At 33.5% G+C, this 12846-nt stretch overlaps 1 protein-coding gene across 1 annotated transcript in view; it reads left to right on the top strand.

Moving 5' to 3' along the window:
* Window positions 1-10275, top strand: part of PGAP1 (post-GPI attachment to proteins inositol deacylase 1) — a 71305-nt gene extending 61030 nt beyond the window's left edge. Inside the window, exons 21-27 of the mRNA XM_090268329.1 lie at window positions 1293-1383; window positions 2129-2326; window positions 3263-3398; window positions 5311-5361; window positions 5818-6005; window positions 7506-7610; window positions 9449-10275. Coding sequence (XP_090124455.1) covers window positions 1293-1383; window positions 2129-2326; window positions 3263-3398; window positions 5311-5361; window positions 5818-6005; window positions 7506-7610; window positions 9449-9587 — 908 coding nt within the window. The 3' untranslated portion in view covers window positions 9588-10275. The remainder of the gene's footprint in view (window positions 1-1292; window positions 1384-2128; window positions 2327-3262; window positions 3399-5310; window positions 5362-5817; window positions 6006-7505; window positions 7611-9448) is intronic.
* Window positions 10276-12846: the final 2571 nt, after the last annotated feature.

Genomic DNA, 12846 nt, shown 5'->3' with positions numbered 1-12846 from the left:
ATCCCATACCTGAATATAAATTTTTTGAAATTCTTAAACATATGTGTATCTAGATAGTTCACAGAGACCCCAGAGATATATGATAGTGGTTAATCTAGAGAATTTAAGTATAGGATTAAGTCTCAAACCAGTTAAAGAAGTAATTCTGAATCAAGGATGTCTACCAAAAATTATCATAGGTCATACTCACTAGAATGACTATAAATAAAAAAAGAGAGAATTACAAGTGTTAATGAGGGTGTGAAGAAATTGGAATCTTCATGCACTGCTGGAATCAAAAATGGAATAGCTGCTTTGGAAAGCAGTCTGGCAGTTCCTTAAATGGCTAAACAGAGTTACCATATGACTCAGGAACTCCACACCTAGACATACACCCAAGAGGGATGAAAACATACACCCACGCTAAACTTACACACAAATGTTCACAGGAGCACTATTCTTAATAGCTAAAAAGTGGAAACAACCCAGTGTCCGTCAACTGTTGAATGGATAAACAAAACCTGCTGATACAAGCTACAACCTGGATGAATATTGGAAGAATGGCCACATAGTATATGATCCCAGTTATGTGAAATGCTCGGAATAGACCAATCTACAGAGAAAGAAACCTAGATCAGTGGTTGCCTTGGAATGAGGGGGACATTGAAGGTGACAGGAGAACAGAGTTTCTTTTGGGAGTAATGAAGGTGTTTTAAGACTTATTGTGGGGGTGGATATGTGATGAATATACTAAAAACCACTGAGTGGCATATACTTTGAATGGATGAATTGTGTGGTATAAGAATTATATCTAATAAAGTTGTTTTTTAAAAAATCACCTCTGGAGCTTTGTGAAAAACAGATGGTAAAATCCCAGACTTGGCTCCAGAATTTGTTTCACAGGTGACTGAAAGTGTACACTTGTATGAGAACCATTGTATTACAGTAATTTTTAATCTTTTTTATTGTATTTTTCCATTACCATTTATCCCCCTTACAGCCCCCTCCCCACCTGCAATCACCACACTGTTGTTTATGTCCATGAGTCCTTTTTCCTTTTTGCTTGATCCCTCCACCCCCTAGCCTCCCCACCACTAGCTGTCATCCTGCTCTCTATCTATGAGTCTGTTTTGCTTGTTAGTTCAGTTTGTTTATTAGATTTAGTCTTTTGAACAGAGCCTCTGTGATAGTCATGAAGATCCTTTGCCTTTTCTGAGATGAAATATGTTGCTCTTACAGACAATGCAGGATATAATGTGTCATCCTTAATTACTGTGAATTAATTGCTACATACAGTTTTTTAAAATCACCAGGTCATTGCTTAGAATATGCTACTATGTTGGATAAAGAAGCCAAACCATACAAAGTTGATCCTTTTGTAATTATGATTAAGTTTCTGTTGGGGTAAGTTTTATTTTCTATGATAATGAGTTTAATGTTGTGTTGTATATAAACATTTTTCTCTTCATAATGGAATATAAGTTTTCATACAAATATGGCAATTAACTTATTTCAGTAAATGGGATTTTTCTCTTCGACAAAGGCCTCATAAGTATATCAACATTTACTTCAAAAGTAATTACTGAACTTCCATATATATATCAGTCTAAATTTAGACTAAATTTAACAGGCCTTTAACATTTGCAAAGGGATGTATATGGCCCATGATCTTTGAATATCCCAGATCATGCATACAACCATTATAGGAAATTGATGAGACAGTGCCCCTGATCAATTTTTCTTCTCATACCAAGTGTATTTTAGATTTCTCTACCCTGCTTAACTTTCCATTCTTAATTTATACAAAGTTGGTTTTTGCTTAAGAACCATTACTTAAGTTATTTTTTCTTCTGTCATTAAAGCTAGCTATTGGCTTTCTAACTTAAAAATAAGACCACTTACTACTTGATTACAAGGAACAATAGAGAGCAGTCAGGCTGCACTAAAACTCAGGACTCAGGTCCTGGAAGATCAGTAGATTCACTTGGAAGATAAATGACTTGAAATTTGTTTTTTAGTGTAATTACAAAATAGATATCATGGTACTTTGGGGACTCTAGTGAATGGTCATGCACCTCAGATATTAAATCCTTGACTGTCAGTTGTTGATTTTCTTTTGCTTTTACTCTGTATTTTCTTTTATCCACAGGTATAAGTGGTTTAAAGAATTATGGGATGTTTTATTGTTACCAGAATTAGATGCCATCGTTTTAACTAGTCAGAGTATGTGTTTCCCCCTTGTATCCTTGGTTCTTTTTCTCTTTGGAACGTGTACTGCCTACTGGGGTGGCCTGCTCTCTTCTACATCAGTGCGACTCCTCTCTTCATTGTGGCTAGCTTTGAAAAGGTAAACAATGAGTGACTGAAAGCTTCCTGTTGCTCTTTATTAAGAAAAAAATTATATCTGATGAGGAACCTTAACATTAATTTGCTTTCACTAGACTATAATTTCTAAGGAAAGATTTATAACTAGCAAAAGGTGGATCAGCATTAAAAGTTATGTCATTGTCAGAGATAATCATTTATTTCAAGTTAAATACTGCATTTGATTTTGACCTTATTGCTTGAGTTAATAAAAAAAGTTAGGCAGATTATACAAGTATTTTTAAATTTCACTGTTACAAATCTTTCTTAGGAATTTTTTCTCCAGCAATGCTTTTATTATGCTGACTTTCTCAAACTTGAGGGCAAGAGACTCCAATCAAGATACTTAGGATCAGATTAGATGAAATGTGTAAGAACTCCAAAAGCATTGCCTGTAGTTTCATTATACGTGCAAAGATCATTTGAAATTACTGGTAGCTTTTCTGGTAAACCACTGATCTAGTTTCCTTTGCCACTGCTGCTCGCCAAGCATGTCACATGATTCACAGTAACAGAGGGGACCGTGGTATGTAGCTTCTTCCTCCACCCTTTTGAGGGGCTTCTGAAACCATCACATATGTGAGTGATCTTGAGACTTTAAGAAACACAAAACTATCTATCAAGATCAGAAATATATTGCACAAGGCCTGTAAATATTGATTATCTTTAGCAACATTTTTTTCATCCTTAGTACAAATGTCAGCCATAGGGTATCTAAATGGAAGAGGAGCTATCACAGTATATTACAGAATTTATAATCAAATATGTGTCAGCCTTTGCCTGTATTAAAAACTATCATACTGTTAACTTTATGGTACTTGCCTATTAGTAAGCAGGAAGGCCTGGAGGAATACTATATTGTTTTCCTCTTATATGTGACTGTATAAGTAACTTAACAGTTTTATTCTTGTTTTTCCAGGCCCTCTGAACTTCCTAAAGATATCAAGATGATGTCCCCAGACTTACCCTTTCTGACCATTGTTTTGATCATAGTCAGCTGGGCAACTTGTGGAGCATTGGCCATACTTCTTACTTATCTTTACTATGTGTTTAAGGTATGTCAGATCTATGAAGTCAATGGTTGGGCTTTGTATGAAGGCAGGCATAGAATTTCCTGTAGGTGTTGGTAATGAAAATTTCTAATTATCACTGCAGTAATCTTATGTTATATAACAGGTTTAATTTAAGGGTAGAGTTTTTTTTAACATCTTAGTTATTTAAAATATATAGTTAACTGTAAAACTGAAATTATTAATCTGAGTTTGGTTAGTTTGTTTAAAAAAGTGAGGGGGGTATGGATATAATCTGTTTCAAATTGCTTCCTGCTCTTGCAAGTAATGTTAACTAATTAAAAAACATGTTAGTAGAGCAATTTTTATCCACACCTCCCTTTGAACAGAAATTATGGGTAAAGCAAAAAGTCATGTCAGTAGGATGGAACTATCAGTCATGCTGAAATAATGTAAAATGTTATGTATGTTGCTGAAGAATCAGAAGACAATGATAAAAATAATTAGGCCAGTAATTTTACTGGGGAAGTAAAAACACTTCCAAGAAAGCTGATAGCTTTGCAGGAAAATATGTCACGCACTGCATACTCTCCACAATTGATACCAGAATGGATAATATTTTTCTTTCTTTTTTAAACAAACGTTCATTCAGATGCCTCTGGGTTTTGAAGAGCCATTATGTCTAAAATATCCCAATGACTACTTTTGCAAATGCTGTATTTAATGAAGAGATCAAATGGGATAATTTAGACCAAGTTAATGGTTTGGGAACCTGAACTATCCTGTTTTTTTTCCCCCTTTCTTTTGATTGAACTTATCAACCAAATAATTGCAAAGTATTGGGTTGGCCAGAAAGTTCATTTGTTTTTTTCCATAAGATGGCTCTAATAGCACTTAGTGGTCTTTAACTTCATTCGGAACAAATTTGTTAGATTGTATTGTGACAGCTGTCGTATCAGCATGCTTTAAAGAAATCTTATCAATATTGGTGTATTTTTGTGTAGCCATTTTAATATTGAAGAGGGAAGAAAATACGCAACATTCTCAGCATGTCATGCTTTATTATTTCAATAAAGGTAAAAACACAACTGAAATGCAAAAAAAAAAAAAAAAAAAAAGAATTTGTGCAGAGTATGGAGAAAGTGCTGTGACTGATCTGAGCATGTCAAAAGCGGTTTGTGAAGTTTCTTGGTACTATTCACATTTTGGCCAAATAATCCTTTGCTGTGGGCTATCTTATGTATTGGAAGATATTTAGCAGCATCCCTGGCCTCTCTACCCACTAGAAGCCAATAGTGGGAGATAGCCAACATACTCAAAATATCCAAATCAATAAAGTTATGGGTGAAAAGGAAAAATGTGTCTTTTATTTTATGGAAAAAAACTGAACAGACATTTTGGCCAACCCAGTACATACACATTATAGATTATTTTTATCACAGAAAAAAATTTAGCACTACTTGGGTTTATAAATGTAATATTTTGAATTTTTAATCGATTATTTCAAACAACTGACCAAATAAGCAAAACTCTCTCAAATACTTAAGCAAATCTAATAAATTAAACTTACAGACTTTCTCAGATTCTTGTAAATATTTCACCACCAAATATAATTGGTTTTAGATCTTCAAAGACTTAGAATATATAAAGCATGTTAGTCTTTTTACTATACTGAATATAATCAATTTTTTTTACTCAGAAGACACTTTAAGTTGTTATAGCAAGGCATCATTCTGAGACTCCACAATGTGGAAGGTATAGCAATATATCCTGGCCCCAACATACTCTGGAAGTTTGTATTACTCTATTTCTCTTTTTCAATCCATGGTAGCAAGCATGTGTAGTTTTTATTTATTTCTCTTAAACTTTAGGTTAGAGTGCTTCTCAATTTTAATATATAAATGGTTGTTTTTCTTTCAAAATAAAAGTGAAATAAAATGCTCATTTTTTCCCCTAGATTGTTCATCTGCAAGTCAGTCTAACAAATTTTAAAAATAGCCAAACTGTGGTAAGTTTTATTTTCAAAACTCTACACCATTTTAACATGAAAGAACATGGGAAATTTTTAAAGTTTTAAAAAGATATTGGAATTTTACAGTGTTTAAAAAGTACTAAGAACTGAAATAATTTTAAGAAAAGTGAAGCTAATCAATATTAAAATGCACTTACATTATCTGAATTTAATTTGATCTTTGTCCGTACTTATTATTGTTACAAATTATATTTTAAATTTTATTTTGAGTAATTACTTAGAGGATATATTCTCAGCAGTAGGAATAGCAAGTCAAAGGAATAAAAGTTATAACTGATAACCACTTTAAAACGAGGTAATTTCAGTATTTTATATCAATTTCATGATGGAAAGATGTATTTATTTAGCAGTTAAATAACTGAATATGATTCTAAATAAAATAAACTTAAATTTTACTTACTATCATGATATTTTTACGTTTTTGGTTTATAGAATCCAAAACACTCTAGAAGAAGTGAAAAAAAATCCAATCACCATAAAGACTCTGCAGCACACCATCTTCGTTTATCTGCCAGTGATGCTGAAGATAGTCTTCGCATGCACAGTACTGTGATTAACTTATTAACATGGATTGTATTACTCAGCATGCCATCTTTAATTTACTGGTTAAAGAATCTTAGGTGTGTCTTTTTATATAATTTAATTTATGTGGTTGAAACAATAAATATCTATAAGTAGAAACTTGCTAGATTCCTAATGATCCATAAAACTACCTCAAGCACAGGAAGCTATATATCTCCTGAAATTTATTTTTCATACATTCACATTTTCTCCCTTACCATGAGAATATAAACTTTGGGAAAAACTTCTCCAAAGTCTTACCCCCAAAAGAGGGAATTGTCACCTTTAGCCTTCTTTGACTTACACATGTAAAAATGTGCTTTATTTTGTTGATTTAAGGTATTCATAATGCTAGTGCTGTATTTTCCAATTCATGATCAGTTTTATGTTTTCTTAAATTTGGGGGTAAGAAAAAAGGTTCCATTTAAAAATATTAGCAATAATGAAAGAAGTGTGTACTTTTCTAGTATGTCCCATACATCTAATTAAAATAAATGATCAGCTATCTTACTACTGAAAACCATCATTTGCTGTCCTACCAGATAAATGTCCTAGGTCAAATAAGAGTCTGAAATGCCCTCCAAAATATTTCTAAACTATTTAGTTATTGATAAATTGTTTAAAAAAATAGTCTGTCTATCTAAGTAATAATTGAACCTCTACTCAATATAGTGTACAGAAACTATTCAAAATATTTAGATTATCTAAATGCTGAAAGTATTTTATTTAAAAATCAGAACCAAAATAAATGTGATAAATTAAATCACAGGTTACCAGATTTTAATATCCTTCCTATTCCCCTTATTTTAGTCATGATCCAGATTTTTGTTCACAGATTTGGAGAGAAATTTAAGGAGCACAAAGTTATGATTCTGAAAGTCTATAGTTATTTCACAGATGAGAATTTGAATTTTAGAAAGATAAGAAACAAATTACATGATATAAACCTTTATTTTTTATCTTTTTAAAATAGAGCAGCCTTAATGTATTTTAAATAATTTGTTTTATGAAATTTATATATGAACTTCGAGGGATATACTTATAAAGAGGGAATGCTTTTATAGTGAATATTGTCATTTCCTTTAGAAGTGTCTGAACGTAATTTTTCATATAAAACTTGGGTATATGCTCTAGTCAGTGTGGTTCAGTTGGTTGAAGCATCGCCTGTAAACCAGAAAGGGTGTTTGATTCCCGGTGAGGGTACCTGCCTAGGTTGTGGGTTTAGTCTCTGGTCGGGGCATGTGCAAGAGGCAACCAATCAATGTTTGTTTCTCACAGCGATGTTTTTCCTCCCCCTCTCTCTCCCTACCTTCTCTCCCTCTAAAATCAATGAACATGTTCTCAGGTGAGGATTAAAAAAAAAAAAAAGACAAAAAAACCTGGATATAAAGATGATTTAGAGCAAAATTATTTATCAAAGATTTCCTTAGCTGTTTAGAGCTCTTGTATCTGTATTGCTACTGGAATGTTTTGAAAATTATTGAATTTGATGATTATGACACTTTAAAATGATCTGGTGTGCTGTGTTGATTTATTTATTTATTTTCTCTTTGATGTAGGTATTACTATAAACTTAATCCTGATCCATGTAAACCTTTGGCATTTATTCTTATTCCAACTATGGCCATTCTTGGAAATACTTACACAGTTTCAATAAAATCAAGGTATGGTTGTTTAATCTTTCTTTTTCTCATCTATATTCCTGGTTTTTCCCACTTTTTATTTTATGAATGAAGCATGCTCTTTATTCCAAATACTTTGACAATTCCTAAAGGGAAAGCTATAATGGTAACTATGGTGTATATGCAAATATAGTTTATATGAAGTATATTATACTTGTTTTCTTAATTATGGGTCTTACTTATTAGGATATAATAATGTTTTTTCTTTAAAAAGTTAACCCTTAAAAGATATGATGTCTATGATTTTCTTCCAAAAAATATAGGAATGGAAGTGGACTGGAATATAGGTAAAGTAAGTTTGGCCATGACTTGATAACTTTTGAAGTTAGGTGATGGGTACATGAGGTTCATTTTACTGTTAGTCTACTGTGTGTATGTTTAAAATTCTCCATAAAAACTTGACTTTTCATTGACTGGTTGTTTCCTCTCAGAGCCTTTTCCATTGATTCTGGCAGATATGTGCAGATATTATAGAATCAGGCTGACGTGGGATTTAAATCTTGGCTCTGCTATTTAATAGCTCTATATCCTTAGGCAAGTTTCTTAACCCCTCTTATTCTCAGTTTCTCTATTTTCAAAGTAAAAAGTGATAAACCTTCTTGATAGTACACATGCTTCTTGACTTAGGATGAGGTTACACCATGATAAGCCTATCATAAATTGAAAATATCGTAATCCAAAAATGCACTTAATACTACACTGTAAAGAAGTGGTTGTATACCCTGAAGATTGCATGGCTGACTGGGAGCTGCAGCTCACTGCTGCCCAGTATCACAAGAAACTATTTTACCACATATTGCCAGCTGGAAAAAGATCAAAATTCAAAAGTCAAATTATAATTTTTTTTAAAGATTTTATTTATTTATTTTTAGAGAGAGGAGAAGGAAGGAAGAAAGAGAGGGAGAGAAACATCAATGTGTGGTTACCTGGCTTGCAACCCAGGCATGTGCCCTGAGTGGGAATCGATCCAGTGACCCTTTGGTTCACAGGCCGGTGATCAGTCCACTGAGCCACACTAGCCAGGGCTCGAATTATAATTTTTACTGAATTCATATTGCTTTCGCACCATTGACAAGTCAAAAAATCCTAAGTCTAACCATCGTAAGCCAGGGACCATATGTATTTTTCCTTTAAAAATATTTAGTTTTGCCCTAGCTGATGTGGCTCAGTGGATTGGGTGCTGGCCTACAGACCGAAAGATTGCCGGTTCCATTCCCCACCAGGGCACATGCCTGGGTTGCGGGCCATGTCCCCAGTTGGGGGCGTGTGAGAGGCAACCAATCGATGTTTCTCTGGCACATCTGTTTCTCCCTCCCCTGCCTCTGAAAATAAATAAATAAAAAATTTTAAAAGAAATATTTATTTTCTTGCCTTAAGTACTCCTATTATGAATTAAAGATGGTTCTTTTTTCCTTTGGTTGAGGGTCTTTCTTTCCTTTTTTTTTTTTTTTTTTTTAAGCTATTTTAAGTAAGGTTAAATATTTCTGTGGCTAAGTCTTAGTAAACATTATTGATTATATTTGTTAGGGTAGATTTCTAAAGGTAGGTAGATTCGCTGAATAAAAGTCCAACTAATATTTTTCTGTTGTTAAAATTTTAAAGACTAAACAAAGCTAGTTATTTACTTATAGAAATATTTTTTCTAGCCAAAATATGGCTTGGGTTGATCATGTTTAAAATTATGGACAGTTAAATTCATTACATGAAAAAAGATTTCATCTAAAATCACTTAGAACACTTTCTGAAAACTGTATAAATGATCAACATATTGTTTTTCCTCACATGTACTTTACATAATACATATTTCTCTCTTTTTACAGTAAATTGTTGAAGACTACTTCACAATTTCCACTTCCTCTGGCTGTTGGTGTGATTGCTTTCGGGTCCACACACTTATACAGGGTTCCATGCTTTGTTTTAATTCCTCTCCTACTCCATGCATTGTGCAACTTTATGTAGGATTGGATTTAAGGAATGATAATGCTGATTTTTGCCCTTAGGGTCAGTAATAAGAAGGGTTCCACAGATCTGTCAGTGTGGACAACATGATCCTTTGGAGAAGACACGTCTATTTTTACAACATTGAAAATAGGAATTTAGTTTTGTAATGCTTGAAGAGAGTAGTTGAAGCATGGTTCTGTTTTGTGGTGTGGCATCTGTGTATACTCATTTTTTTAAAAATCAGTAAAAGGGTATGGTGGACACTGTCTTTGAGGACTCCTCTGCATATCAGCTGGTCTGCTGACTGATCGTGCTAGGGATCTTCTCCTAAACACTTAGTAAATGTAGAGCATTTTTTGTAATCTCACCTCAAGTATTCTGCTCATTTCATCAAACTTTCTTCTGAAAAGTGGGTTACTTTGTATTTGCTGCAGTACTTAAATTGAGAAATGAGTCTTAAAAGATTGATGAAATTCACAACTGTTTGGTTTCTCAAAAATGAAGTATCCACGAAGAGTCTTTGGTCAGTTCTTGGCAGCCATGGTCAACAGCGTAGACCTTTTGTTTTCTTACATCTGTGAAAATATAACTATTCTAAGGAGACAGATTTTCGTATAATCAATGCAACACTGATAGAAATAATTCAAATTTACAACTTAATACAATTTTCTTGTTACTTTTCAAATCCAAATCTTAGTTTTATTTTTGGTGAATATGAGAAGACAATTACAGAGACCTATGGTTAAATTTAAAGACATTTACTTACTGGGATTGGAGCAGGTCAGTTCATTCTGTACCATTTTTTTTTTACCAGTTTAACCATTGACCCATGGTTGCCAGAAGTGCCTCAGGTCAAGGTGGATTATTAAAATAACTAAATTCCAGTGGTCAGAAATAACTCTGGGTTTTCAGGTTTTGATTACTGTGGGGAAAAGTTAGCATGATCAAGTACAGTACCACTTTTGTTGTATAAAATTATAATATTAATGGAATAACAAACTGTTACCCCATTAATAGCATAAGTATAAACAGTATACCTGAATAAATTGGAGGATTTAGCCACTAGGTTTAACAGTGGAATGAATCTTAATTTATCAGAAAAGAGACAGATAAGAGAATGATATTTCTCTTTCACTTCAGATTTCAGCTCACTTTTAGCTACAAGAGTAGGAAGTGGGTAATGGAGCTGGGTATCTTTGCCTTAAGAAAGGATAAACTACTCCGGTGGAGGTATCCCTGGCTAACAGAGCCCTTCCTTTAGATGTAAATGCTGTAAATACCTAAAACCTCTCAAGTCCTTAAGTCTCAGTAATTCCACTCTTGTACCTGTGAACTTGTGTCCTTCTTAGTACTAGAGTACCAAGTTCATTTTATCTGCTGTTGCATCTGGATTCCATTACAACCTCTCAGCTGTTACTGCCTATAGAGGGTTACCCCCCGCGTTACAGCCTGTACAGGGTTACCCCACTTCTCTCCTCAGTTGGTCCTCAGGTCCTTGCTCTGTTGGCATCAGTTAAAGAGGGCCTTGCTATCATTTCTAAGGCCTGTGAGTTTGATTCCATCGTTGTCTTTCCCAGCTTCATGCCTATTGTTCAGAAGTTGTATTTTCACTTGCTAATCCCATTAAAGGGAAGTGGTAACCTCATAGTATACACGGCAGACGTACCAGGCTCTTTTTTGAGAGAAGTAGCCAGAGGGATAAAATGCAAAATGCCTGTGTGTTCAGTACCTGAAAGGAAAGGGAATGTATTAGATTTTACACTTGTCCCTTGGTATACTGCACGTATATTTAAAGAAGGGCTCATCTGCCAATGTTTAGCTATACGTATTCTCGTGAACAGCTTTCATACACATGGTATCTTTTATTTTTTCATAGGTGTAATTGTACCTCAGGTTGCAGATTAAATGTGTCACTTAACTATTTCTGAATTTGAACTTAGGTTTATATACAGAAATAACTTTAGAAAAATTCATTAATTTGAATCCTATTGACAGCCGTAATCATTGTGTTTATGTGACCTGAAGTCTCCTTGTTTAGTCAGTACTGCTCATGAATAAAAGTGTAACAAGCTTAAATTTCTCATTTGTGAGTAGTATTGTACATTAGCTTTTTAAAACAGCAAACTAGGCACACTAATTGTCACTAAAATATTTTCATGTGAGCGTAGTTATCAAGTTTTAAAGTCTTATTTATTCCAACAAAATATTTCATTTTAGAGCTATAAAAAGGATTCTAATTAAACATTGTAGAACAACAGTAGGTTAGGTCTTCAGCCATTATATGCATAAATATAGAGACTTTTTAAAAACATTTTGACAGGGTCTTCACCAACTCTTGATGCACTTTAAACCCAAATAACTACCAGAGAGGAGGTTGGCTCTGAAGATGAGCAAAAATGGATGTTTCTGTCATTTGAGTAAAGGAAAGTGCTTTTGTGTTTAAGTCACACATTGTTTCTGTCATGCTTACAGCCTATCAATATTACTAAAAATAAAATTATTTATCGGTGGTTAGGGATTATCTAGTTCAACAAACTTCTGAGCTCTAATGTTACATTTTTATTTAGAACTTGTTGAGTTTTGAGTAACTTTTTGCTTATAAAAATTACTCTTGGACCTTATTGTTGATAACTAGATCAAATATAGACTGGGTAGGAAAAACACTGGTACTTTCAGTGTTTCTAAAGCCTCCTCTCGAGTTAAGTTACCTCTTTTATCATTTAGATCTGCTAACATAATAGAAATCATTAAAGCTCTTTTTTCTGGATCTCTTTCATGCCAGAAATTAAACCGGTTCTGCTAACACTTTACTTGTTTGTCACCAGAATGAAAATATTTAAAATAGCGGTCCTAAAAAAACCATTGTGCCTGGTCAACATTGATTTTTTTTTTTAAGTCTCTTCAGTATACACTGATCATGTATCAATCACGTTTTTTTTTTATATTTTGGTCAGATACATTTAGATATATAATGGAAACCTTTTCTTGATTGAATTCATCTGTGATATCTACATGATTATGTAGCAAGGATAAAGAAAGAAGGAACTGTAGGAGGCCTAAGAAATGTTTATTGTTGGTTATCGTATCACTCACGCAGACAGTACACATGTCCATCACACACGTACGTATGAGAGGCATAATATCTGATCTCTTCATGATCTAGTCCCTCTACGTAACTCCCGAATTTCTACTTACAGCATAGTTTATTTAGTTCATCTCACTGCTCATTAGCACTTCTCAGAGAAAGTGGGCAAGAGAAGTAAAAGGAAGTAAAACT

Source organism: Furipterus horrens, unplaced genomic scaffold (assembly GCF_987537825.1).
Source record: "Furipterus horrens unplaced genomic scaffold, mFurHor1.1.pri manual_scaffold_1, whole genome shotgun sequence".
Taxonomy (NCBI): Eukaryota; Metazoa; Chordata; class Mammalia; order Chiroptera; family Furipteridae; genus Furipterus; species Furipterus horrens.
The sequence above is the reverse complement of the archived record's forward strand: the minus strand, read 5'-3'. Positions and strand labels throughout refer to the sequence as shown.